Source organism: Suncus etruscus, chromosome X, assembly GCF_024139225.1.
Source record: "Suncus etruscus isolate mSunEtr1 chromosome X, mSunEtr1.pri.cur, whole genome shotgun sequence".
Taxonomy (NCBI): Eukaryota; Metazoa; Chordata; class Mammalia; order Eulipotyphla; family Soricidae; genus Suncus; species Suncus etruscus.
In genome coordinates, this window is record NC_064868.1 from 44694588 (window position 1) to 44718811 (window position 24224).

The 24224-nt window shown below is 38.1% G+C and overlaps 1 protein-coding gene across 14 annotated transcripts in view; it reads right to left on the reverse strand.

Moving 5' to 3' along the window:
- CASK (calcium/calmodulin dependent serine protein kinase) overlaps positions 1–24224 on the reverse strand; it is a 515778-nt gene that overhangs the window by 153290 nt on the left and 338264 nt on the right. For all 14 annotated transcript variants that reach the window (XM_049767194.1, XM_049767195.1, XM_049767192.1 and 11 more), the window contains exons 6-8: positions 10332–10434; positions 7527–7702; positions 5206–5328 (exon numbers count right to left, since the gene is read on the reverse strand). In XM_049767194.1, the coding sequence (XP_049623151.1) occupies positions 5206–5328; positions 7527–7702; positions 10332–10434 (402 nt within the window). The remainder of the gene's footprint in view (positions 1–5205; positions 5329–7526; positions 7703–10331; positions 10435–24224) is intronic.

A 24224-nucleotide genomic window follows, 5' to 3' on the forward strand; every position in this document is an offset into this window, starting at 1 on the left:
TTTGTATGAACATATGTTTAAGAAACTGCCAAACTGGAGCTGGAGAGATAGCATGAAGATAAGGCATTTGCCTTGCATGCAGAAAGTTGGTGGTTCGAATCCTGGCATCCTATATAGTCCCCCGAGCCTGCCAGGAGTGATTTCTGAGCATAGAGCCCGGGTGTGACCCAAAAACCAAAAATCAAAAACCAAAAAAAGAAAAAAAAAAGAAACTGCCAAACTATTTTTTAAAGTAGTTGTGCCACTTTTTATTGACATTACAATGGATGATTTCTAGTTGTTCTAACATTTTCACCAACACTTACCATAATTAATCTTTCTGATTTTTGTCTTTCTAATACATATGCTGATAGGTATCTCATTGTAACATTCACTTGTATTTACCTAACTGTTAATGATATTGAGCATCTTTGTATGGGCTATGCTACATATATAACTTCTTTATTGAACAATCTGCTTCAATCTTTTTAAAATTAAGTTGTGTTCACTTACTGAGTTTTGAGAGATTGTCTCACTTCTTGGATATTGGCTCTTTGTCTGTTACCTAATTTGCAAATATCTATTCTAAGCTTGGGGCTTGCATTTTCATTCTCCTAACACTCTCGTTCAAAGAATATATTTTGCAGATATAGTGAATAAAATTTTGTGATAATTTAGTTGTGATAAATAGAGAGAGACAGAAATCAAGGACCATATCAAGGTTTTCAGCATAAACAAATGGATTCCAGACGCCAACTGAGATAAGGAAGATTGCAAATGGTACACGTACAGAAAAGGGGTAAGAAAGGAAGGCAATTGGGACTTTAGGACATACTATGCTGGTAAAGTCAGGTAATTACGTTGGTAAAGTCAGATAAATACTTGAATAAGCAAACCCAGGATTTAGGAGTTTCAGTCTGGTTGACCTATCAAGGGGTGACAGGGAATGTTGAGGTCTCCCACAATTATTGTGCTGTTACTGATATTTTTTTCAGATTTGTCAACAATTGTTTTAAGTACTTTGCTGGTCCCTCCCTCATTGGGTGTGTATATGTTTAGGAGTGTGATTTCTTCTTGTACATTCCTTGATTAGTACAAAATGTCCATCTTTGTCTCTTACAACTTTTCTGAGTGTAAAGTTTGTTTCATCTGATATTAATATGGCCACTCCAGCTTTTTTTCTGGGTCTTGTTTCCTGGGATGATTTTCCTCCAGCCTTTGATTTTGAGTCTATGTTTGTTCTGACTATTCAAGTGTGTTTGTTGCAGGCAGCAGAAGGTTGGATTCACCTCAGATGAAGACAAACCCTCAGGGAAGATTGTCGCAGAGGACCAAGCCCCAGGCTGAAGCAAGCAGAGAAGAGGCCCAAAATGTCTGCTGTGCTCTAAAATTATTTCTTGATATAACATGATTGAATTGAAATATTTTCTTCTGAAGTGAATTTTTGCGCGTTTATCAAAGAAAATTTTTTTGCGCACATGGCCATTTGAACACATTTTGACTCCAGGCATTCTCCATCACTAAGACATTCATCATCTTGGGACTGGGACATAATACAGAAGGCAGGGTCATATTCAATCATGGTAAATTACAGCACCTTGTATGGTCCCCAGAACATTCCAAAAGTGATCCCTGAATGTAGAGGCAGGAGCAAAGCCTCAGCACTTAAGGCCCCAGTTGTAGCCCAGGTGCGGGGGGGAGATTTTTTATCATTTTATTTATTTACATCATAGTTATTTTGGGATTTTTCATATTTAAATCATAGTTTAAATTTTAGTCATTACAAAATCAGTGTATCACTTACATCCACAGAAATATCTACCAATGTGTATGAAAGTCGCCTTATGTGTATTTGAATTTAACATTGCCTCTTATTAGCCAGATGATTGAATGTTTCCATATTCAGAAGGAAAGCAAGCTGAGGAAATATACCACAGCTCAGTTCTGACATAGGACATTGAGCTCAGTCTTTGGGAACTTTCTCATTTAAGTTATTGACTTTATTTTGGTCTTTTTTGGGTGCCAGAGATTGATTAGGTATTAAGCTAAGGTTATTTAGAATAAGAATTATAAACACTGGCAAGGATAAGTGTTCCAAAGAATTCCTTTAGCCATGATAAGAATGATAACCAAGGACCAATATTCTAAGAAATATTTTTGAAAAGGACATATAACTGTAATTGCCATTGTTATATGGCACTCCAATCAGCTCATTAAAAAATTCCAACTGGGGCTGGAGATATAGCACAGCAGTAGGGTGTTTGCCTTGCATGTGGCTGACCTGGGGCGGACCTAGGTTTGATTTCCGGCATCCCAGGTGGTCCCCCAAGCTGGCCAGGAGTGATTTCTGAGTGGAGCCAGGAGTAACCCTGAGCACCGCCTGGTGTGCTCTCCCAAAAAATCCCAATTATGAAAGAAAATTCTAACAAAATATTTAATCCCTCTTTTATTTACTCTGTTCAGAAAAAAATTAGGAATTTCTAAATTGGGGGCTTGAAGTCATGAATATCTATACTGAAATATCAGAGGAATAGTTTCAGATTAGAGAAGTAAAACTCTTAAGAAATATCAATACTGGGGCCGGAAAGATAGCATGAAGGTAAGGCGTTTGCCTTTCATGCAGGAGGTCATCGGTTCGAATCCCGGCGTCCCATATGGTCCCCCTATCCTGCCAGGAGCAATTTCTGAGCCTGGAGCCAGGAATAACCCTTGAGCACTGCCGGGTGTGACCCAAAAACCACACACACACAAAAAAAGAAATATCAATACTGGGGCCGGAGAGATAGTATGGAGGTAGAGCAGCATCCCATATGGTTCCCGAGCCTGCCATGCATGATTCTGAGCATAGAGCCAGGAGTAGCCCCTGAGCACTGCCGGGTGTGACCCAAAACCAAAACCAAAAAAAAAAAAAAAGAAATATCAATACTGGAGCCAGAGTGATAGTACAATAATAGGGCATTTAGTTTGCATATACAAATTCTGGGTTTTAGACCTGGCATCAAATATGGTCATCCGAGACTGCCAAAGAGTGATCTCTGAATTCAGAGCCAGGAATAAGCCCATCTGCGTGTGCCACCCCAAAAGAAAGAAATATTAATATCAAGCATATCAAGCAAGATTCACTATAATTTAGAAATTTTTTGTACTTTTATTTATTTGTTTATTTAGGACTTTTGGGAGTCCACAGCTGGCAGTGCTCAGAGCTTACTCATGGCTCTGCACTTCGGATTCTCTCCTGACATTGTTCATGGGACCATATTGGTTGCCAATGATCAAACCTGGGTCAGTGTGCAAGGCTAGGCAAGTGCTGTATCCATTGTACCTTTGCTCTATTTCCCTTCTGAAATTTTATACCATGGCATTGCCACTAAGGAACATTATTAATGATGCTATAGTAGATCCCACTATTTTTGCTTAATCTCTGGAAGAGTAACCTTGAAAAATATAATGAATCATTAGCTAATATTTATTGAATACCTACTACACGACTGACACTTTCTAGGGCTCTTTACAGAATCAAATAAATAGCAGATTTTTTTATCATTAGGTAGTATCTATTTTATGAAGGTATACAGGCAACAAACAATTAAGTAAAATGTATGTCACAACTGAGATGAAGAAAACTAGGCAGAGAATGGGGTAAAGGAACACCAGTGGCAGAGAGGCTTATTTTAAACTGGGTGGTCAGAAAGGAGTTTACTCAAATACTGGTATTTAGTCAAAGGTCTGAAGCTTTTGAGAAGATATGTCATGAAGGTATAAGGAAAATGAGGGATACAGAGTAAGAGAAGTAGTATAGTAAGGGGTGAAGTAAAAAAGATATAAGGAGCAAGAGTGGATACTGGATTAAGAAAGAATCTGAGAAGGAGTCAATCGTGGCATAAATTCAGACATTGATGGTATATAGTGTTCGAAGTCATTCAAATGAGATGAGGTCTTCAAGTATCAAACTGTCACCAAGAAAGAGAAGGAGAAAGGATGGAGGTCTATGGCTCTAAGGTGAGAAGAGTTGGTTGTTGAGGAGAGGAAGAATCAGAAAGACCCAAGAAGGAACAATCAGAGGTATCAGATGGAAAAGAGAAGAATCTAGTGGCTTGTAGTCAAGGAGAACAGTGATGGGGTCAAAGGGCCTGAAATGACAAGAAGATGACCTGAGATGTTTTCACTTGCACAAGCAATGTGAAGGTTATGAGTGACTTGACAAGAGCTGTTTCAGTGGTATAGGTATGGCGGCACCTTACTAGAGTGGAATCAAGAGTCAAAGATAAGGAGAAAGTGAATATAACTCTACTTTTGCCATCAAAGGGAGAAGATAATAGGGATAAAAGGTCATGAGGTTTTAGTGTCAGGAGATGTGTGCATATAAAAAGTAAAATTGGACATGTTAGATGCCAGAATCAAACAGATGTGGCAGAATGGGGGAAATGCATAAAGTATATCCTTGGTAAATGGAAAGGATGGGATCTCAATGCACAAAACAAGGGTCAAAGCAGGCAGAATGGAAACCCTGGCTTTGTCATTAATAGCTCAATAACTTGGGGCAAGATACTTAATATTTCTGACTCTTAGTTTTCTCACAGGTCAAATGAGAATTTCCCGAAGAACTCAACTGCAAGGTCTTTATCAAATAGTTATTATGTTTCATGGAAGTCCTAAGTTATTCGTTTCCTTAAGATTCACCAGCATATGAGATATAATAAAATATGAAAACTTACCTTCTCTCTAACAGAATACATCAGTAGTAGGATAAAATATAATACAAAGAATGCTATTCAGCACAAAGTCATGCCCTCAAAGAAAAAAAATAAAGGTTGTATTATGTCAGTCCTACTGCATTTGATCACAGGCTCATCTTTGAACCATGGGTTGGTCGAGAATAAACAGCCCTCCTTCCTTTGCTCTTGAGAGCCAAATATCACTTCAGTGGTGTACTTATACTCAGACGTTTACAGATAATATGTATAATCAGCAAACCAGAAGAACTGAACTGTTATGAAAATTATACTCAGAGGGGTTAGGGGTATAGATTGGGGAAAAAGGAAGCCCTGGGATTGATCCTTGAGAACAAAAAAGAATAAAGGTAAGTAAGTAAAGGTAAGAGTAAAAGTAAGTAAAGGAAAACACTAAGGAAGAAGTAGAACATGGAACATCCCCTAATTTCAGCTAAACATTACTGTCATTGAAGTGCTCAAATACAGCACAGAAGTCCATGTAGGAGTCCTGTACCTTAAGCCATGGGTGATTCAGGGCTTCATAAACAGTGATCCGCTCAGCAGGATCTAGCATCAGCATACGGCGCACTAGATCTTTGGCACTTTCAGAGATATGGCTCCACTGCCTTGGATTCATCTGCAGAGGAGAAAGGCAAGTTATATAGACATTTGCAGTGAGATATTGACAGTTATGATTATTCAATGTTCTTAGATTTCTTAATGTAAATAACATTCTCTGAATGAAAAGCTGAAAGCTGAACCTTGCTATCTAATGAAAAAGAGACCAAGTATAGTACTTTGGCTGTTGATTATTAAACAAGATTTTGCCTCAGTACATATTCTGTATATAAGTTTTTGATAAAATGTAATTTATACTTTTATATTTTTTGGTGTTTGGGCCACAGGCCAGCTGCAAAGCAAATGCACTACCCACTAAACTATTGCTTTGCCACATAAGTTATACTTTAATACTTGAAGAATAGAATGTTTCTAAAACCTCAGTAAAAGAGATTTGGATACATAGATTTAGCAATGACTTTAATAAAATTGTAAAGTAAAAATTTAAACACGGGCCTGAGTGATTGTATAACGGATAAGGTGCTTGCCTTGCATGTAGACTACTCAGGTTCAATTCCTGGCATCCCATATGGTCATCTGAGCACTGTCAGGAGAAATTCCTGAGTGCAGAGTTAGGAGTAATCCCTAAATATTTGGTATGGCCCAATAATCAAAAAAATATTTAAAGACATATTTTTCTTTTAAAAATTGGGATTGGCAGGGCTAGAAGACAGCTCAGTGGTCATGGAACACTAATCCATGTCTAATCATCTGTACCACATGGCCTCACAAATACTGCCAGGTATTGCCCTGGTTCCTAAGCATTCTCTGGTGGCTCCAAATGTCCAAAGCACAATAGGCTCTGAATGTCACATTTCACTACAGACCCTTGAACTGAACCACTAGCGTGGTTGTCCTTGTATCACCAATAGTGGACCCTGGGCCCCCTGATCACCATTTGGAGGGATTCTTCCTTATAAGATTATCTCTATTACTTTTGTTGACTGATATTCACAATAATTAACTTTTGTGAAATATATTTTAAAAGACCCAATTGAGGGGCTGGAGAGATAGCATGGAGGTAAGGCATTTGCCTTGCATGCAGAAGGACGGTGGTTTGAATTCCGGCATCGCATATGGTCCCCCGAGCTTGCCAGGAGCGATTTCTGAGCATAGAGCCAGGAGTAACCCCTGAGTGCTGCCGAGTGTGACCCAAAAACAAAACAAACAAACAAAAAGACCCAATTGAATCACTGATGATATAGATAAATCTATAGTTTAAATTTTGCTGATGAACATATACGGCTTTTGTAAGAGAGACCATGAATATAAATGAGAAGTAAGGTTAGTCAAATAAAAGGATAAATAATTGATTAATCTCCAAGCTTTAAACTCCCAGGTACTGAATTGATGCTATAGCTGTTTTTATCCATTTGATTTACTGTAATATTAAGGGTTCATGAGCCTTAAAATAATTTTATTTGGGGTGACTGCAGAGAGCTAAATGCACTGGAATTCATGCTTGTATGTGGTAAGTCTGGGTTTGATCCTCAGGACAGCATAGTCCCTCAGCACTGCTAGGAGTGACTTAACCCACAAACCCAAGTATGGTCTTCAAATTCCATCCCCCAAATTTACTTTTGGACACGCATGAATAGATCACATTTTTTTTTACAAAGAAACAAAAATATCTATTCAATGCTTTAAAAACAGACAAAACCAAATACTAAAGGCTGCTGGAATGGAGCACATTGCCTTGGAGACCAGGAAGTTAGCGACTGAACAAACACAAAAGAAAAATTGTATTATTAGCAAAAGCTTATAACTCAAAAAGGGAGGTGGGTGGTGCTGGCATGATAGAACAGTGGTAGGGCGTTTGCCTTGCATGTGGCTGACCCAGGTCGGACCTGGGTTTGATCCCCTGCGACCCATATGGTCCCCCAAGCCAGGAGCAATTACTGAGTGCATACCCAGGAGCAACCCCTGAGCATCACAGAGTGTGGCCCCAAAACAACAACAACAACAACAAAAACAAACCAAAAAAGGAAGGTGGAAAATTCTATGGTACCTACATCATAGACCACTGTAAGAAGGAAATGAGGTAATCCAAGTGAAATGTTTAGTCAGAACAATTCCTGGTACATAGTAAGTACTACATGAGTTAGTTATCATTACTAGTTTTTATTATGCTAATGCATTTCTCACATTTTCACATGCTAGTAGCTGTGATTTCACTTTACCAATTCAAACAAAAAGCAGACATGCAAAATACATTACCTTGTATTTTCCTTTTATAATGCCTTCGAACAATCTTTCCTTGGTTCCATAAAAAGGCAAACAACCACTTAGCAGGATAAAGAGTATCACACCACAGCCCCAGACATCTACTGGTTTGCCATATGGTTCTCTTTTGACAACTTCTGGTGCCATAAAATGAGGTGTTCCCACGCGCCCTGCATGGAAACAACATCATCATGGTTAAGGAAAAATGATTGCATCAAATGCCATCCTTCCAATTGAAAACTGGAAATAATAGAGTAATAACAAAGTGAAAGAAAACCACCTAAATAATCAAACTATTCTCTCTCCACCTCTATAAAATCAAGTGCATAGAAGGGAATAAATAATTTCTCCTCTCACCTCTTAAAAATACTGAGCCCAGACCTGGCTTTTTATCTTTTAATCCTGGAGCCATCTATTGAATTCAGCAAGGTATTTTGACTCATGAAGAACTTTAAAATTTTTCATTTTTACATACTTGAAAAATCACTAAAACTAGTGAAGTTTATTGCTACATGGTTGGATCTGGAGAGTATCATTTTGAGAGAAATGAGTCAGAGGGAGAGGGACAGATGTAGAATGATTGCACATATTTGTGGGATATAAAGAAACATAGTAGAAATAATGCCCAAAGACAGTAGAAATAAAGGGCAGGAGAACTGATCCTTAGTAGGAAGACTGTTACATGGGGGAGCGGAGAGTGTGGTTAGGACAGGGAAGGGGCCGCTGTGACAATGATAGGGGGAAGTGGTCACTTTGGACAAGAACTGAGGGCTGAAGATAGCCTTTCAGGAACACCATCGCAGACTACAGTGCCGAAAAGAAAAAAAAAAGAAAAAGGCAAAAGTGCCTGCCATAGAGGTAGGCTGAGGGATGGGATGGAAGCTGGGGACCTTGGTAGTGGGAAGTGGACACTGGTGAAGGGATTGGTGAACGTTTTATGTCTGGAATTCAATCATGAATATCTTTACTGCTTTGTAATTCATGGTTACTCAATGAATGATGAAAAAACAAGATCGCTAGAACAGCAAAACAGTGTGAAAGAGGAACTAGCAGGCAGACTTTTGGGGAAAGATTTGGGAAGGCATTGCCTGGGTAGGGAGTAGGAGCAAGGGAAAGCGTAGAAGTAAGAAAAAATATGTATCGAAGGGCTGGATAGACACAAGAACAAAGATGATTGCCTTATATCCCACTGTTTAGTCCCTAGCAGCACATAGGAATCCCAAATACTGCTAAGGGTCATTCTTGAAAACAGAGCCAGGAATAGCTCTTAAGCACTACTGGGTAAGGTTCCAATAAACCAAAGTGTATTATCACTCTAGAAATTCTAGTTATACCAACTGCTGAGACCATTTATTTAGAACATGTATTTCGGGTCTGACATCCTGTTAGGTAAAGTTCAGGAACTCACTACAGCAATGATCAGTGATGGGTAACACTTTCCTATAATTAGTTTTTTAAATTGTTTTGGGGTTCAGTCCTGGTCTAGCAGTGCTGCTTGGGGGTCAACAGGGCTACACCCATTATTACACACACTAAGAGGCCATGTGGTGTGGGACTGAACCTAGGGTTTCACACACAGTCCCCTAAAATAATAGGATTTCTTTCCATGTTCTCTTAATTAACTTTTAAAGAGCAAATAGATGACAAAGCAAGGCCAGGAAAGATCCTCTCTTTAATCATTTTTTTACTTCCAGTTTCTTTCCTTCTACTCTATCAAAACTAGCTTGGTCAGGAGGACGGAGGGAGCTGAAAAAATAGTACAGCAAATGGAGTGTTTGTCTTCCCACTGCCATCTCAGGTTCTATCCCTAGCACCCATATGTTCATCTGAGCACCACTAAAAGTGATTCCTGAGAAAAGAAACAGAAGTAAACCCTAAACATAGCTGAGTGTGGACCTAAAACAAAACAAAATTAACAACCAAAGTCATTTAAATTTGGGGGTAGACAGTTTATGGCTTTCTGTGTTAAGGGCTTACACCTGTTCTGTAGCCAATGATCATTCTTGAGGGACCTTACAAAGTGTTGGGGATTGAACCAGGGTCAGTTGCATGCAAGTCAAGTGCCTTAACTATATTATTTTTCTGGTTCCACAACTAGCCTCTTCATTCATTAATAATTTCCAAAGTTACTAAATGGCCTGCTAGGTCCCAGACACTGTAGTAAAGACAGTTTCTATTTTAATTTTTATTTATTTATTTATTTTTGTCTGGTATGGGAATTTTCTAATTATCCTTTGTTTTAACTAATAATAAAAAATTTCTCCACATTCATTTGCCCATTCTAAATATAGGACTCTATGATAAAGAGTAAAACAGTCATAAAATTAAAAATCAGTCACAAATATAAACCTGACCATTTAAATTTCACTTTTTTTGGTCACTTCAACTTTCAAAATCATTTTGCCCAAGTATTGTCATCTTTAAATATTGTTTGACCATCAGTATGTAGGACTGTTTTTGAGGATCTAGGATCTATTTTAATTATTTAAAGCTTGTTATTACTACTGATACTAACAGAAAAATTTATGATAGCATTGGGGGGTGGAGTGGAATTAAACACTAAATATGTGTTAATATTCAGTCTGAAAGTGGTCAAATTTTGAAGGAATTTTTTTAAAAAAAGGCTTGGAGGCAGAGCAATAGCACAGTGGGTAGGGCATTTGCCTTGCATGTGGCTGACCTGGGTTTGATCCCCAGCATCCTATATGGTTCCCAAGCCTGCAAGCAATGATTTCTGAGTGCAGAGTCAGGAGTAACCCCTGAGTATCACTGGGTATGTCCCCCCAAAAAAGGTCTTACCTCCAGCTACAAGTCCAGACTCCCCTAATTGAATAGCTACCCCGAAGCCCCCAAGTTTAACAGGTGCAGAGTTTTCCTTTGAGGCAAGGAGAACACAGTGGGGCTGAAGAGAAAACAAACAAGAAAAATTGAATTAAACACAGGATTAATTTATATGAACAATTCAATTCACACAAACTGATTACTATGACAATACAGGATCCCTAACATCTGGAATTATTTTGGATACTTAAATTATTTGTCTAATTCACACTTCTGGCCAATTTCTCTGAAGACTTACCTTTTTTAGCCAATTTTCAAAACAAGCTAATTTCTTAGAAGTTATTTTTCTTTTGTTAAGAATGATTTAAGAAGCTTGAATGTCAAAGACAGATGCCCTTTTCATGCCATTTTGTCTTCCTCTGAGTAACTACATTTTAACAGGCCACTCCTGTTGGTGCTCAGGGATTAAATCAGGGTCAGCTGAATGGCAGGAAAGCATGCTAATGCCTGTAATATTTCTCTAGTCTTTCCATAAGAATCCTTGTGCTTTGTGCTCATGATGAGATTTCATAGGAATTGGTCGTCAGCTTCTGTGGAGATTGTTAGTGCTGGGGCTTATGTCAGGAAAGTAACTGTTGAGAAGTGACCCCTGAGCACTGAATAAACCCTGAGCACAGCCAGGTGTGGCTCCCAAATAAAACAAGATATTATCAGAAACATCTCAGAAACCTTTCAACCTCTGCTATTAGATCCTACGTGTAAACTACTATTCTGATACTTTCTCAGGGGTTGTTTATTGGGAGGAGTTGTACTAGAATTTCATACTCAAGGAATAATACTATATGTTCTTTCATGTTAGGCTTCTCTCAGCATGTTTCCAAGACATATTTATTTAGCAGTGATCAATCTTTAATTTGTGATGATTAGGGGTTGGAGTGATAGTACAGCAGATAGGGCGCTGGCTTTACACATCGCCGACAGAAGTTGATCCCAGGCATTCCATATGATCCCATCAAGTACCACCAGGAGTAACCGCTACTCATTGCCAAGTGTGGCCCCAAAACAAACAAAAAATCTCCCTCCCCCCAAAATCTACCCCAAATAAAAAATGTAATAATTAGTTAATATTTTTTGTTTGTTGGATCATACACAGTTGTGTTTAGGACTTGTTCTGTCCTGACTTTGTGTTCAGGAATTAATTAGTCTTGGTGGCACTGAGGGGACCATATATGATGCCAGAGATTGAACTGGGTCAGTAGTGTGCATGGCATGTGCCTTTATACCTATAGTATATCTCTAGTAGCCACCAATGCTTCACTTCTTTTCATTGTTAAGTAATTATGTATCATATGACTATAGCAGCTTGCCCATTTTCCTGTTTATGAACATGTGGATTATTTTCAGTTTGGGCTATTATAGATAAAGTTATGAATTATTTTCAGAGTAATAAGTTGGTTTCTAGACGACCTTTAAAGGTGACCAATGAAGGGTTTTAAATTTTTTGTATTATTGTTGTTCTATTGAATTTTTTGCAGCTTATTAGTTGATTGGTTTGGGGGCTACACCTGGTAATGCTCAGGGGTTACTCCTGGTTCTGTGCTCAGAAATTGCTCCCGGCAAGCTTGGGATGCTAGGAATCAAACTGGCATAATGGATGCCAGGAATCAAACCGGGTCCATTCCAGGTTGGTCGCATGCAAGACAAATGCCTTACTACTGTGCTAACTCTCTGGTTCCAGATCTATTGAATTTTTAGTGTATAAAGTAGTTTATTTAGGAAATATGAAAAAGGATAAAAGTCTCATTATATAAAGTAAAGAAAGAGAAATTATGCACCCCAAACTGGGAGGTGGAAAACTTCAGAATAAAGTACTGGATTTCTAGATATTTACATAGTTGATGTTCAGGGTCCATCTGTGGTGTGGGGGATTAAACCTGGGTTGGCCACATGCATGGCAGACATCCTTTCTGCTGTACTATCACTTAGGCCCTGGGAAGTAAAGCTTTTCTTTTAGCAGAAAATGAGACAATGTGTGTTGAATAAATTCTGAAATTGGAAAATTTTATTTAGCAGTTATTAGCATGTTTAACCAAGTTTAGCATCATCAAAAGGTAAAAGTTTCAAGAGTGACAGAATATTTATATAGTTGCAAAGGAGTTTGCCATACTTACTAATCACACAAACTAAAATAGCATTTTTATAGAGGAGAAACCTGGCATATACAACTCTCACAGTTAGCATTACATCATGGGGAATATCAGGAAAACACAAAATGAGGCTCATTCTAGAAAGTAACTGGCTCATAGTCTCCAAATTTTATTCCAGATCAAAAAAGCCAGAAAAGATTCAGTCATTAAATGCAATAAATGGTCCTGTTTTCATTTTTGCATAAAATAAATTAGAACATATGTTGAAACTCGAAAAAGCTCTACAGATTATATAAGTGTTCTTTCAATATAATTTCCCTAATTTTTATCATTCTACTTTGGCTACTGAAAAAAATTCCTTTAGGGGGGAGATGAGGGTAGCCTCCTAAGCAGCACTCAAAGGGTCCTGGGAGCCATTTGGAGTAGAACTTGGGCAAACAGTCTAGGGATTTATTATGAGGGCAGAGGATGTTGTGCTGCTCAGATCCTAAGATGATAGGGAACTCTGGGGCCACTAGTGTGGTTCTCAGGGACCACCAGATGACACACAGCAATTCTGGGGGCCTCAAGTACTATACCTAGTGAATCCCAAGTATAGAATTTCATGTGATACTGGGGATAAAACATGGATTGGGTAAATACAATGCCCTAATACCTGTATGACTTTTCTGACTCTGAGAATTCTTTTATTTTACAAAATTTAGGCACACATAAATAAGAGCCAGAGCAATAGGCAATACCATCACCTGGGGGAGTGCTGGAATTATTTGGGGACAGTAGAACCTTTGGGAAGGAGCTTTCTGTTTGCTTAAAGGCTGATTTCTTGGGGGGGGGGAGGTGTCGTTAAATACTTTTCTGAAAAGGAGTGCCAGACCAGATACTGTTTGTTTGTTTTGTTTTTAGACCACAAATGGTGATGCTCAATGGTTGATTATTCCTGGTTCTGAGCTCAGGGGACCACTACTTACTGTACAATTGCTTTGGCCCACAAGGCTGAATACATTTGGGAAGCTCTGCACTAGATGAATGAGACACTGAGAATGAATGACATGACAAATGTTGGGGGTGTTAACATATGTATAATCTGACTAAAATATGTGCCTGGAATTCTTGGTATTATTCTTGTCTTTTTTTTTTTTTGCTTTTTGGGCCATACCCGGTGATGCTCAGGGATTATTCCTGGATATGCGCTAGAAATCGCTCCTGGCTTGGGGGACCATATGGGATGCCGGGGGATCAAACCGTGGTCCGTCCTATGTTAGTGCATGCAAGGCAAATGCCCTACCACTTGTGTCATGGCTTTGGCTCCTTATTCATGTCATTTTTAAGTTAAAAATTCTTTCTTTAAAAAGAGAAACCATCTTATTCTAAATTTTCTTAAAATAATTCTCCTGATTTCAAGTGAGGTCAAACTTGTTTTACTTAGATTTTTGACTTAGTTTGGTTGTTTTATACAACATGTGCATAGCTCCAAAGTCAAAAGAGTCACACAAATACTATTCAGAGAGATGTAGCTTTTGATTTTTCCTCTTCCAATATTTTCCTTCCTCAATAGATAATGTACTCCTTTTTGCCTTTTTTCTTCCCTTCAGGAAGATTGCCTCTCCCCATTTTAAAGATCAGCTAAGCAGTTTGGGCAGGATGACATGTGATACAATATTATGGATAAGTACTGCTTAGAGTTAGCAGTGCTGGGGGTTACCAGGGCCACCCCAGAGCTGCTCAGGGGACCAAATGATGCTGAAAATCCAACTGAGGCTTCAGCATGCCAGGCCTTTGAATTAATTCTCAGGACTCCTCACTTTTAGAAAGGAGGCATTTATGTACTAATGAGAAAGATCTTACAAAGAAGTGAAAATACCACACCCAGAAAAGAGAGGGGATTTGATGCAATGTACACAGAGGGAGGAAGATTAGAATATAAAGCAAAAGTGGGCTAGAAGATTGGACTTCAGGATCATGAAAAAGCAGCACAAAGGAACCTTAAACATGGCTGGCTATGCACATGAAGGAAGATGAGGAGGTTCTCTTCTTAGGGTTTCTATATTCTAGTTTCTTTGAAATTAAAAAAGTAGGGGCCAGAAAGATAGCATGGAAGTAGGGCGTTTGTCTTGTGTGCAGAAGGTCGGTGGTTCGAATCCTGGCATTCCATATGGTCCCCCGAGCCTGCCAGGAGCGATTTCTGAGTGAAGAGCCAGGAGTAACCCCTGAGCACTGCCAGGTGTGACCCAAAAACCAAAAAAAAAAAAAAAAGTAATCCTAAATTTTAGGTAAGTTAGGTGTGGGGATTACACAGAATGAGAATGATGGTATAAAGAAATACCCCTTTTATTTTTGTCCTTTGGCTACACCTAGTGATGCTCAGAGCTTATTCCTGGCTCTGCATTCAGGAATAACTTCGGCAGTGCTTGAACCTGGGTTGGTCACATGCGAGGTAAATTACCCTACCGGAGTGCTATTACTCTGGTCCAGTATCTCTTTTATTATTATTTAATAAGATCAGTGTATATAGTGGTACATGAGTGTATAAAAATGTGGCTTTTCCCCCCTATGCTATACAAAGACATAGGTTCTTTTCCTTTATTATAAACGCCATTCTCTAAAAAAAATGTATTTTTTCCAAGCTAGGAGAATAAGAACTAAGGTAGAGGCTCGCTCAAATGTTTAACATCAGAATCATAGATTTTTCTGATTTACAGCAGCACTAGTTCATCTAATCTGGGATGAGAGCAAGATTTTGACAAGAGACCAGAGTGATAGTACAGAGACAGGCACTTTCCTAGTTCAAGGCTAATTGGGGTTGATCTCTAGCATCCTATGTGGTCCTTTCATCCTTCTGGGAAAAAATAAGTTCTGATAATTGTCAGGTGTGCTCCACCCACTCAAAAATAACTTCCACTAATAATAAGTTCTTGAATAGCACTCATGCTATTGTCTGAGAGCCATACTTTGGGACTCACCAGACTAGGAAATGTAGCAGAACTACTGGCATCTCAGGAGCACTGGAGGATGGTGGACATAAATCTGAAGTGAGGTAGATAACATGATTGTATATGTGTGCTCAGAATTTATTTCAGCTAGCAGGCTTTAATAAGGGGTGTGCTGAATTTAACCAGGGTTGGATAATCTTTAGATAAAATTAGTTTGGTAATATGGCACCAAATAAATACATGCATTTAATTATTCTTCATCTTAATTGTCTTACTTCAATCTTTATGTAATGAAAAATTAAGCTATTAACAAAGAAAAAGGGGAAAGAGTGAGAGAAGGATATTTAGGGATGAGCTAAGAGGAGATAGAAAGTCACAAGTTTGGAAAAGCACAGGAAAAAAGCTCAGATATAAAAAGACAGGAATCAATTTTATATGCAAATCTTGTCAGAGTGGAGCCACTAGGAAACTGAAGATGAAACTGAAATTATTTTTTTGGAGGGTAGGGTTATATTCAGCAGAACTCGGGGCTTACTCCTGGTAGGCTTAGGGGACCATAGGTAGTGCCAGGTTTCACAGAACTTGTATTTTGAAAAAGGATGGCTTAAATGTGGGGCATAAAAAAATCCTGTGATTTCAACTGTAGTTCACAAAACCATATTTTTCATAATATTGGTCACAATGGTTAAGAGGTGAAATCGACCCAAATGTTCACTGATAGAACAGATAAGGAATGAAAATGTGGTGCATAGGTATAGTACTGTACAGTGTAATAAAGAAGGCAGTCTTGTCATCTGCTATACCTTGCTCATCCTAAAAGATATTAAATGAAATAAGCCAGTCATAAAAGGACAAATACAATTTCACTTACATGAATAATCTAGAGTAGTTAAAAATCATATAAAGTTGGAAGGTAGTTGTCAAGGGAAGAGAAAGAACGAGGAGGAAATTAGTGGCTATAGTTTCAGTTTTACAAGATAAAGTTCAGAGCACTGCTATATGACAATATAAAAAGACACAACACAACTGATGACTATCTTTAAAAATCATTAAGATGGTAAATGTAATGTTAACTTTATTTTATTGCCCCTCACACAAATTCTTGTCCAAATAATCATACCAGACCAATAAATACAGCGATCAGCCTCTTTGTTTTAGGCTTCAGGACAAGTAAGAGCTACAAAATACTTTTATTCTAGCAATTTAAAATTACTGTCCTGTGTGTCATCTTGATATCATATTAAAAATTCTGGAGATTATGATATTCAGAAGAGGGCTAGTACCCAGAAATAATGAGATTATATAAAGCCCAAAGAGGTAAATATTATTGAGAGTAAAACCAACAAATCTGCAGGATAATAATTCTGGAGAGGAAACAAAATACACTCTTCATCCCCAGTAAAAACACAAAAAGGGAAATGACATTAAACTGCAAGGGCAGCAGTTGTATTGACAAATAGTAGTTAAATAGTGGACTGGGGCCATCATAAAAACTGTAAAACTCCTTCAAGTCTTCCTTTAAAATATTGGAGACATTTTCATTTACTTGGGAGAGTTTCTCAGTGGTTAACAAAAAAGGAGGATACTATTACAAATCTTTCTAGTCCTCAAATTAGAATTTATTTTAGAAAATAAACCTAAGCTTACAATAATATGCTAAAACTAAAAATAAAATATGCTAAAAAATGCATGAATCAATGAAGGCTTGAAGAAATTCAAGAATTAAACAATTACCCAGGTTAGCATGATTCAACACTGTTGAATATAGTTTTACACGAATTGACTTAATTTCTCAAATGAATCCAGAAACAGAAATTCCATACTTCACCATTCTACATCATTTCTGAGAAAAGGCAGAAAATGTGTAGTTCTGCCTAGAATGCATAAAACATTTCTATTTTCTGGAACATAGGAAAAACATTTCATACTTGTCAAGGTAAAAGCTATTCGATACAAAATGCCAATAATTCCCTAAAGTTAAGAGTTTATTTAGCTTAAAGATATAGTTGTTGCATACTGGTAGGGGCTTATGATTTTCATAAAAAGTCTGAAGTCCAGAAAGAAAGAATGAAAAGACAGAAAGAAGGAGGGAGGGAATCAAAGAAAGAAATAAGAAAAATACTTAATCACATGCCCCAAAACAAAAGGAAGAGACACCCCAATTGCACCACTACCGGATGGAGGAACTCAGCTTTCTCTCTTTCCCCCCTGTACCCTCCCTCACACACATACACGTTAAACTTCTCTTGTGTAGGAAAGCTTGGATGTAGCTCCTTTTACTTCAAGAGAATCTGCACTGTGAGTATTCCTTGATTTCAATTAGTCCTATCTTTCAGTTAAAATGTTATGATCTATATATTTAAAATGAAACCTGTTGCATGATTATGTAAACCTTTGCTTTTAGAACTCTGAGTAAATTGTGTGGATAATACTTCTGTCTTAATTTAAATGAGGCTTTGTGTTCTTAATTACTTAAACTATTTTAGCACACTGAAAGTACAGAAGTTTATAAGGCCAATATTTTTACATTGCTTATACATATTTTGTATATTGCCAGGAGAACCAATGAAAAGTTTACCATTGTTATTTCTAGTATACAATGATTTATTTTATTTTATTTATATTTTTAATCATTTTTATTGTGATCAAAGTGACTTCCAAATCTTTCACAATAATATTTTAGGTATATAGTGACAGTGAATCAGGGGCATTACCACCATCAGTGTTGTCCTCCCTCCACTCCTGTTCCCAGCATATTTCCCTCCTTTGCCCTGCAGAATGCTAGTGTAACTGGTCACCTCTTGTACAGCTTGTTGTAGATTGGTTATTGATTCTTTTATTATCCATTATTTATTGATTATTTTATGACTTTAAGTTTTACTACTTCCCTATTTTCAATTACACTGTTTTCTGTGTCATAGTGTTACTCTTTTATGACAATTAGCAGTCAGATGAATTTTAATATTCAAGTTTCAGAATAAGGTGATTATTAGAAAAAAGCAAAAGCAAAATGCATTTAGTTACTCCAACTAACTCAAATTGGAAAGAATGGATTCTTAAACATAGTTAAGTCATAACAAAACCTAATATACCACTAACAATATTATCTCCAAAGCAACATGCTTTTAATTTCCATTCTGCATGCACAAGCAATTAATGTAATTTTTGAAACATGGCCTGAATGATTCAGTCATTATCAAGTCAAACTACAATTGGTGAAATACAATTGTCAAATAGCTATGTACTGTAACTTAGCAAAGTGATCCAGACTATATTTAAAATTTTGTCACTCATCACAGCCACAGAAGAATTTGTCCAGCCTTGTTCTCTAGTACAGAAGCTCTTATAATGAGCCACTAGGAAATTACTGGCAAGTGTGGTGAGGCTGTTGGGTAAAATGTAGCACTAACATGGGGTTGTGAGCTTTAGGATTTGCTAAGTAACAGTTTAAAAAAAGAGCAACCTACTTTATGATATCAGAAAACCATTGAGACCACTTCAATATAGTACAACATTTATAAGCAATGTCTATGGGGGAATGACTCCACTACTTGAAAGAAGTTGTTTGTCTCTTGCCTTAATGGTCATTCTTAATAAGTCATATAAGTAGTTTTCAAGGTGTCAATTAATGTCCTTAATTAATGTTAGTGACTGAGGAACACACTGTAATAGGATGCAAAACAATCAACAAAAATGTTAGAACAGAACCTCGTCTTATTAGGAATGGACACCAGTCACCTCATACCTAAGTAATGATGTGTCTCCTTACTGTTTCAACAGATGAATTGCTTTGCTTCATTCTCTAAGCTTGAAAATAAAGCAAACCCAGAAAGGATCATCAGTGATTTTGTTCAGCTATTATTTATTAATTTTATTTGCAGATTAGAGCAGAGGCCAATGGTCTGTGTGAACAGATTTCTAGAAACATCTTGATTATCAGGCCTAGAGGTAAGTTTGAAAAGTTATGCTCTAGGGATTTGCTGCACACAGGTGGATGCTTTGTGATTCTCTAAACTCTGGACTTCTTTCTATATTGAACATCAAAAACAAGGAGATCAATTATTTTCCCAAGGAAATAAAGCTAGACAGAATAATTTCTTCTTTTTTCCTCCTACTGATGATGATACATGTGACTGGGAGAATTAAGGGCTGGTGTAAAGTATCATAGATTACAAAATGGGTCAGAGAGATCTGACTCCCGATTTAGGCATTGCCAGGTCAGTGCTATATGTGCAAAGATTATCTTTTGATTTTTCCTTCCCTTTTGTAATACAAGCTTCTGATGGTTATTAAACAATTATGTAGATAGCATACCATGAAGGTGCCTAACCCAGTGATTGGTATGCAGCAAATGCTAAATAAATATTAGCTAATGGTTCAGTCATCTAACAAAAGGGCTTGATTCTAAATGCACACTCAAATATGGCTTTTAAAGGAAACCATTGCCTTATTTCAGAACAATTGAATCAGAAGATCTTGGGAAGAATCCAGCCCACCTTTATTTTTAAAAACTCCTCAAAGGGATTTTAATATGCAGTCAGCATATTAGGAATATAGGAATCTATTCCACAAAGTTCTCACTTGATGATTGCCTGGAAAATTTCTAGTGGGAAGACCCTTACTAGCTTCTATGATAGTTTCATTCTAAAGAAGTATTTCCTTAAAAGGACTCAATGTCTTTGTAATTTCAACTCTAAGATCTTTGTTCTGTTTTCTTAAGACACATATCACAAAGTAAAATACCTTTCTCCATGGTCTTTTAATATGTAGGGGTAAGCTTCCCATTTTCTTTATCTGGCTCCCATATGCACTGTGAACAAATGAGCTACTAGTATGAAACACTACTGCAGGGAAAAAAAAACCTCCAAATTTAGGACATAAGCAGATTAAAAGCAAAACCTTTTGCTGTATGGAGCTGAACAATGGGATAAGGCATTTGCCTTGTACCTGGCTGACCCAGATTCAACCCCCAGTATCCCATATGAAAGAGCACTGCCAGAAGTAACCCCTGAGCACAGCCAGATATGGCCTAAAATTCCCTTCAAAAATCTTTGCTGCAGACACTCCATATCTACCAATGCAGCCTGAGAAAGGGACAGTTTCTTGCTGCAGTCACATCACACTACTGACATCACAAAAACAGTCCATTGGGATTGCTTTTCAGTTCAAATAGCTAAAACATTTCCTGTACTTGAACACTTGATTTTAATATTCATATACAGAACATAACATTCACCCACATTTACCGTATCTCTATACTAGGTATACAGAGCAAATAAAACAGACTTAGGTGGGGGTGACAGAGGGATATTACAGTAGAAAAGACACTTGCCTTGCATGCAGTCAACTCGGGTTTGATCTTCAGCATCCCATATGGTTTCCCACCCCCCCCCAGCAGCACCAGGAGCGCAGAGCCAGGAGTAACCCTTGAGCATCACTGTGTATGGCTCTAAAACCAAAACCAAAACAATTAACAAAAACCAGAGTTTGCTCTAATGAAGCTGAAACTATAGATTTCAGATGGGGAAGAAAAATGCTCACAAAGGAGGTTTTTGGGTTTGTTTTTAGACCACACTCTGCAGTGCTCAAGGCTTTTCCTGGCTCTGTCCTCAACAATCACTCCTGGGCTTGGGTTGGTCAGGATAGAATCTAGGTCATCCCTTTTCTCTTGCCCTTTACAAGAATTTTAAAAATAGCTTCAACTATCTGGGCTCTACAAATCACTTGTTAAGCCTCAGATGCTTTGCATCATTGGATTTGAACTGTTCCTACCCAAGCTCCCAGTAAGCACCAGATACAGAAATCCATTTCCTCTTCCCTACCACCCAAACAGCATTGCTGGCTTTGTTTTGGGCAGCTTGCCATTCTTTCTTGATTGGCCTTTTCTTTTAGAACTTCTGATCAGCAGAAACATGCCTGTCAGTTTCTACAAATTTTGTGAAATCTTCTTCCTGCAATTGATGCACACGACAGACTAAACTTGGTCTGTCTTCCTCCCACCCTCCCTCCACTGTGTCTCTTGTAGACAGGTTCTTCTAACTAGGGATTACATAACTTCCCCTTCACCAGCCAGTTCCTCTTCCCTAGAATCAATTCCCCCCCAACCAAAATCATGATCCAAATTTTCCATCCCACAAAAATGCTGGCATTTTTTTGTGTGTGTGGGGGAGGAACAACCAGCTCAGCGTTTACGGGCTTACTCCTTGGCTACACTCAGGGATCATTACTGGCAGTACTCAGGGGATCATAAGCAGTGTCAGAGATTGAACCCAGTTAGACATGTGCAACCAAGTACCCTACCCATTTGTACTTTTGTACTATCTCTCAACCTTCCAGATGTTTACATGTACATAAAGTCCAGGCAAGAAATCAACTTTTGTCATTCAAATCCACATGACTTTATAGCATACAGAGTTTGCACATTTATAGTTTGATCACACAGAAAATGTTCACTAAGTACTACTGTCTTGTTAACCTTCAATTTCCAAGCAGTACTTAGCTAAGTGTGATATATTACTCAAAAGATACTAATTATAAGGTGTTTTAAGGTAACTATAAAATAGAGAGTTTATAATTTTGGCCAAACCTGGAGGTGCTCAGGCCTATTCTTGGGTCTGTGTTCAGGAGTGATTGACCACCTGGTTTCCAGTACTATCTTTCTGAAGCTAAATTTTAATTGTTTGCAAATATAAACAAATGTTGTTGTGAGACTGCCACAATCAAGCCCATTAACTATAATTAATTGCCCTCTGGAGTTACCTTTCAGGATGGTACGTAAAATCAGACTACTTAAAAATCTCTGGAAATGCCAGGCTTTTGCATTATTATTATTATTATTATTATTATTATTATTATTATTTTATTATTATTAAACTGTACTATTTTGTAGATTGGGTTTCTAGAATTTATTCAACCTAAAACTCAAAATTTAAATATACTTTCCAAAGCGGGGGGTGGGGGAATGTATGAAGAGACCTCCCATAAGGACTCTATGAGCCTGATACCTACCCAGTGAAACATTACTACTTACTCAGGCCTGGTGCTGGCAGTCACCTGGGACACCACTGTTACTCCACCCTGGATTTACGAGTAGCGACCTGAGACCCACCCATTTCTGGGAGGGGTCTTGGGTACCGGATAATAGGTGTGACAGGTAAATCCAGGGTGGAGTAACACACCACCACAGTGTAAGTGGGGTGGGTGTGAAGTTCGGAGCAGGAAAATCTAGTTCTGTGCCTCTCTTATTTCTGAGCTAATCTCCCCAGTCCACAAATCTGTTTTAATTATATATTTAAGGTCTAATAATGTCTTCTGTCTTCTCCCATCCTGTTAGCCTCCTGTGACTAAGCACTTCCTATAGTGACTGCTGCAACTAAGCACTTCCTATAGTAATATCTTTAGAATTGCTGTTTTCTTCTCTTGTTTAACTATGGATTTCCTCAAGAATCACCTTAAATTTTTTTTTTTTTGATTTTTGGGCCACACCCGGTGAAGCTCAGGGGTTATTCCTGGCTATATGCTCTGAAAATGATCCTGGCTTGGGGGACCATATGAGACGCCGGGGGATCGAACCGTGGTCTGTCCTATGTCATCTGAATGCAAGGCAACCGCCCTACCGCTTATGCCACTGCTCAGGCCCCACTTTGAAATTTTTTTAAGTGACATTCAGAAAATGTGATATATTTGCATTCAAAACCTATTCCTTGAATTTTACTTGACTCCCAATTGATGGTTTTCTCCCAACAGGCATTTTTTCTTAAAGCTAACTGAGCACTTGTTATGTGCTTCACAGGCCACTTTCTACTACTTTAAACCAGAAAATTGAAGCTAAGTAAAAAAGAATTAGCGCCAAAGATAGGGACTCAGGGATAGCGTGCATACTTGGCATGTATGAGACTCCAGGTTCAATCCTCAGTACCAAAAACAAAAAACAAAAACCCACAAAAAAATAAACAAAATAAAAAACAATTTAGTGGCTTGGTTTGGTCTAATTTTGATCCTCTTACTCTCAATACCTTCGTAGTAACTCCTGTAAAAGGTTGCTGGAGTGAAATAAGAAAGGGATGTGCTGAGACGTCCTTAAATTCCTCATGTCTTGTACATGTCTTATTTCATGCTGGATCCTCTTAGCACATTTTGGTAATCAAAGTTCAGTAAAGGATCCTAAACTGTGCTGCCAATGCATGTGGGACTCACACACTCTCAGTGGTAAGATTTTAGCTAAACCCAGGCAGAGTTAAACTGGAGGCAGCCACTTTCAAAACATCTTGGACTGTACATGCTGTACCCTATGCACATGACTGACCACTTTGTACTTCCAGATCCATAGTGGCTAACAGACAGCTGGCTATATCTGGCTTTTGTCTGACACCTCTTCAGTGTGAAAACAGTCTCCTCAACCAGACAACTGCTGTGTTCTCTTTGGTTTGTAATGTTAACTGAGTGCAACTCTAGGCAAATGATTTTAATATTTTTAACCTTGTCTCTCATAGAAAGAAAAGGAAGAAATGTAGGCTCCTTCCCCTTATTCACTGGAATGAGAAACTTGCCAATTTTCTCAATCATCTGACATATGAATGACCTTATGAACTGACCTTATAAATCCAAATAAATGAATGAACACTACACATGAGAGAGAGTCAGGCCAAGTAGGTCAAATAGGCCTAGCATTGGGACAGCTCAATACCTGCCTTTGGGGAAACTGAGGTCTATCAGTGGAAAATAAGAGCTACATTTCTGGGGCAGGAAAGATAGCACAGCAGTAGGGCATTTGCCTTGCAAGCAGCCAATCTAGGATGAATGGAGTTTGGAATCCAGGCATGCCATATGGTCCC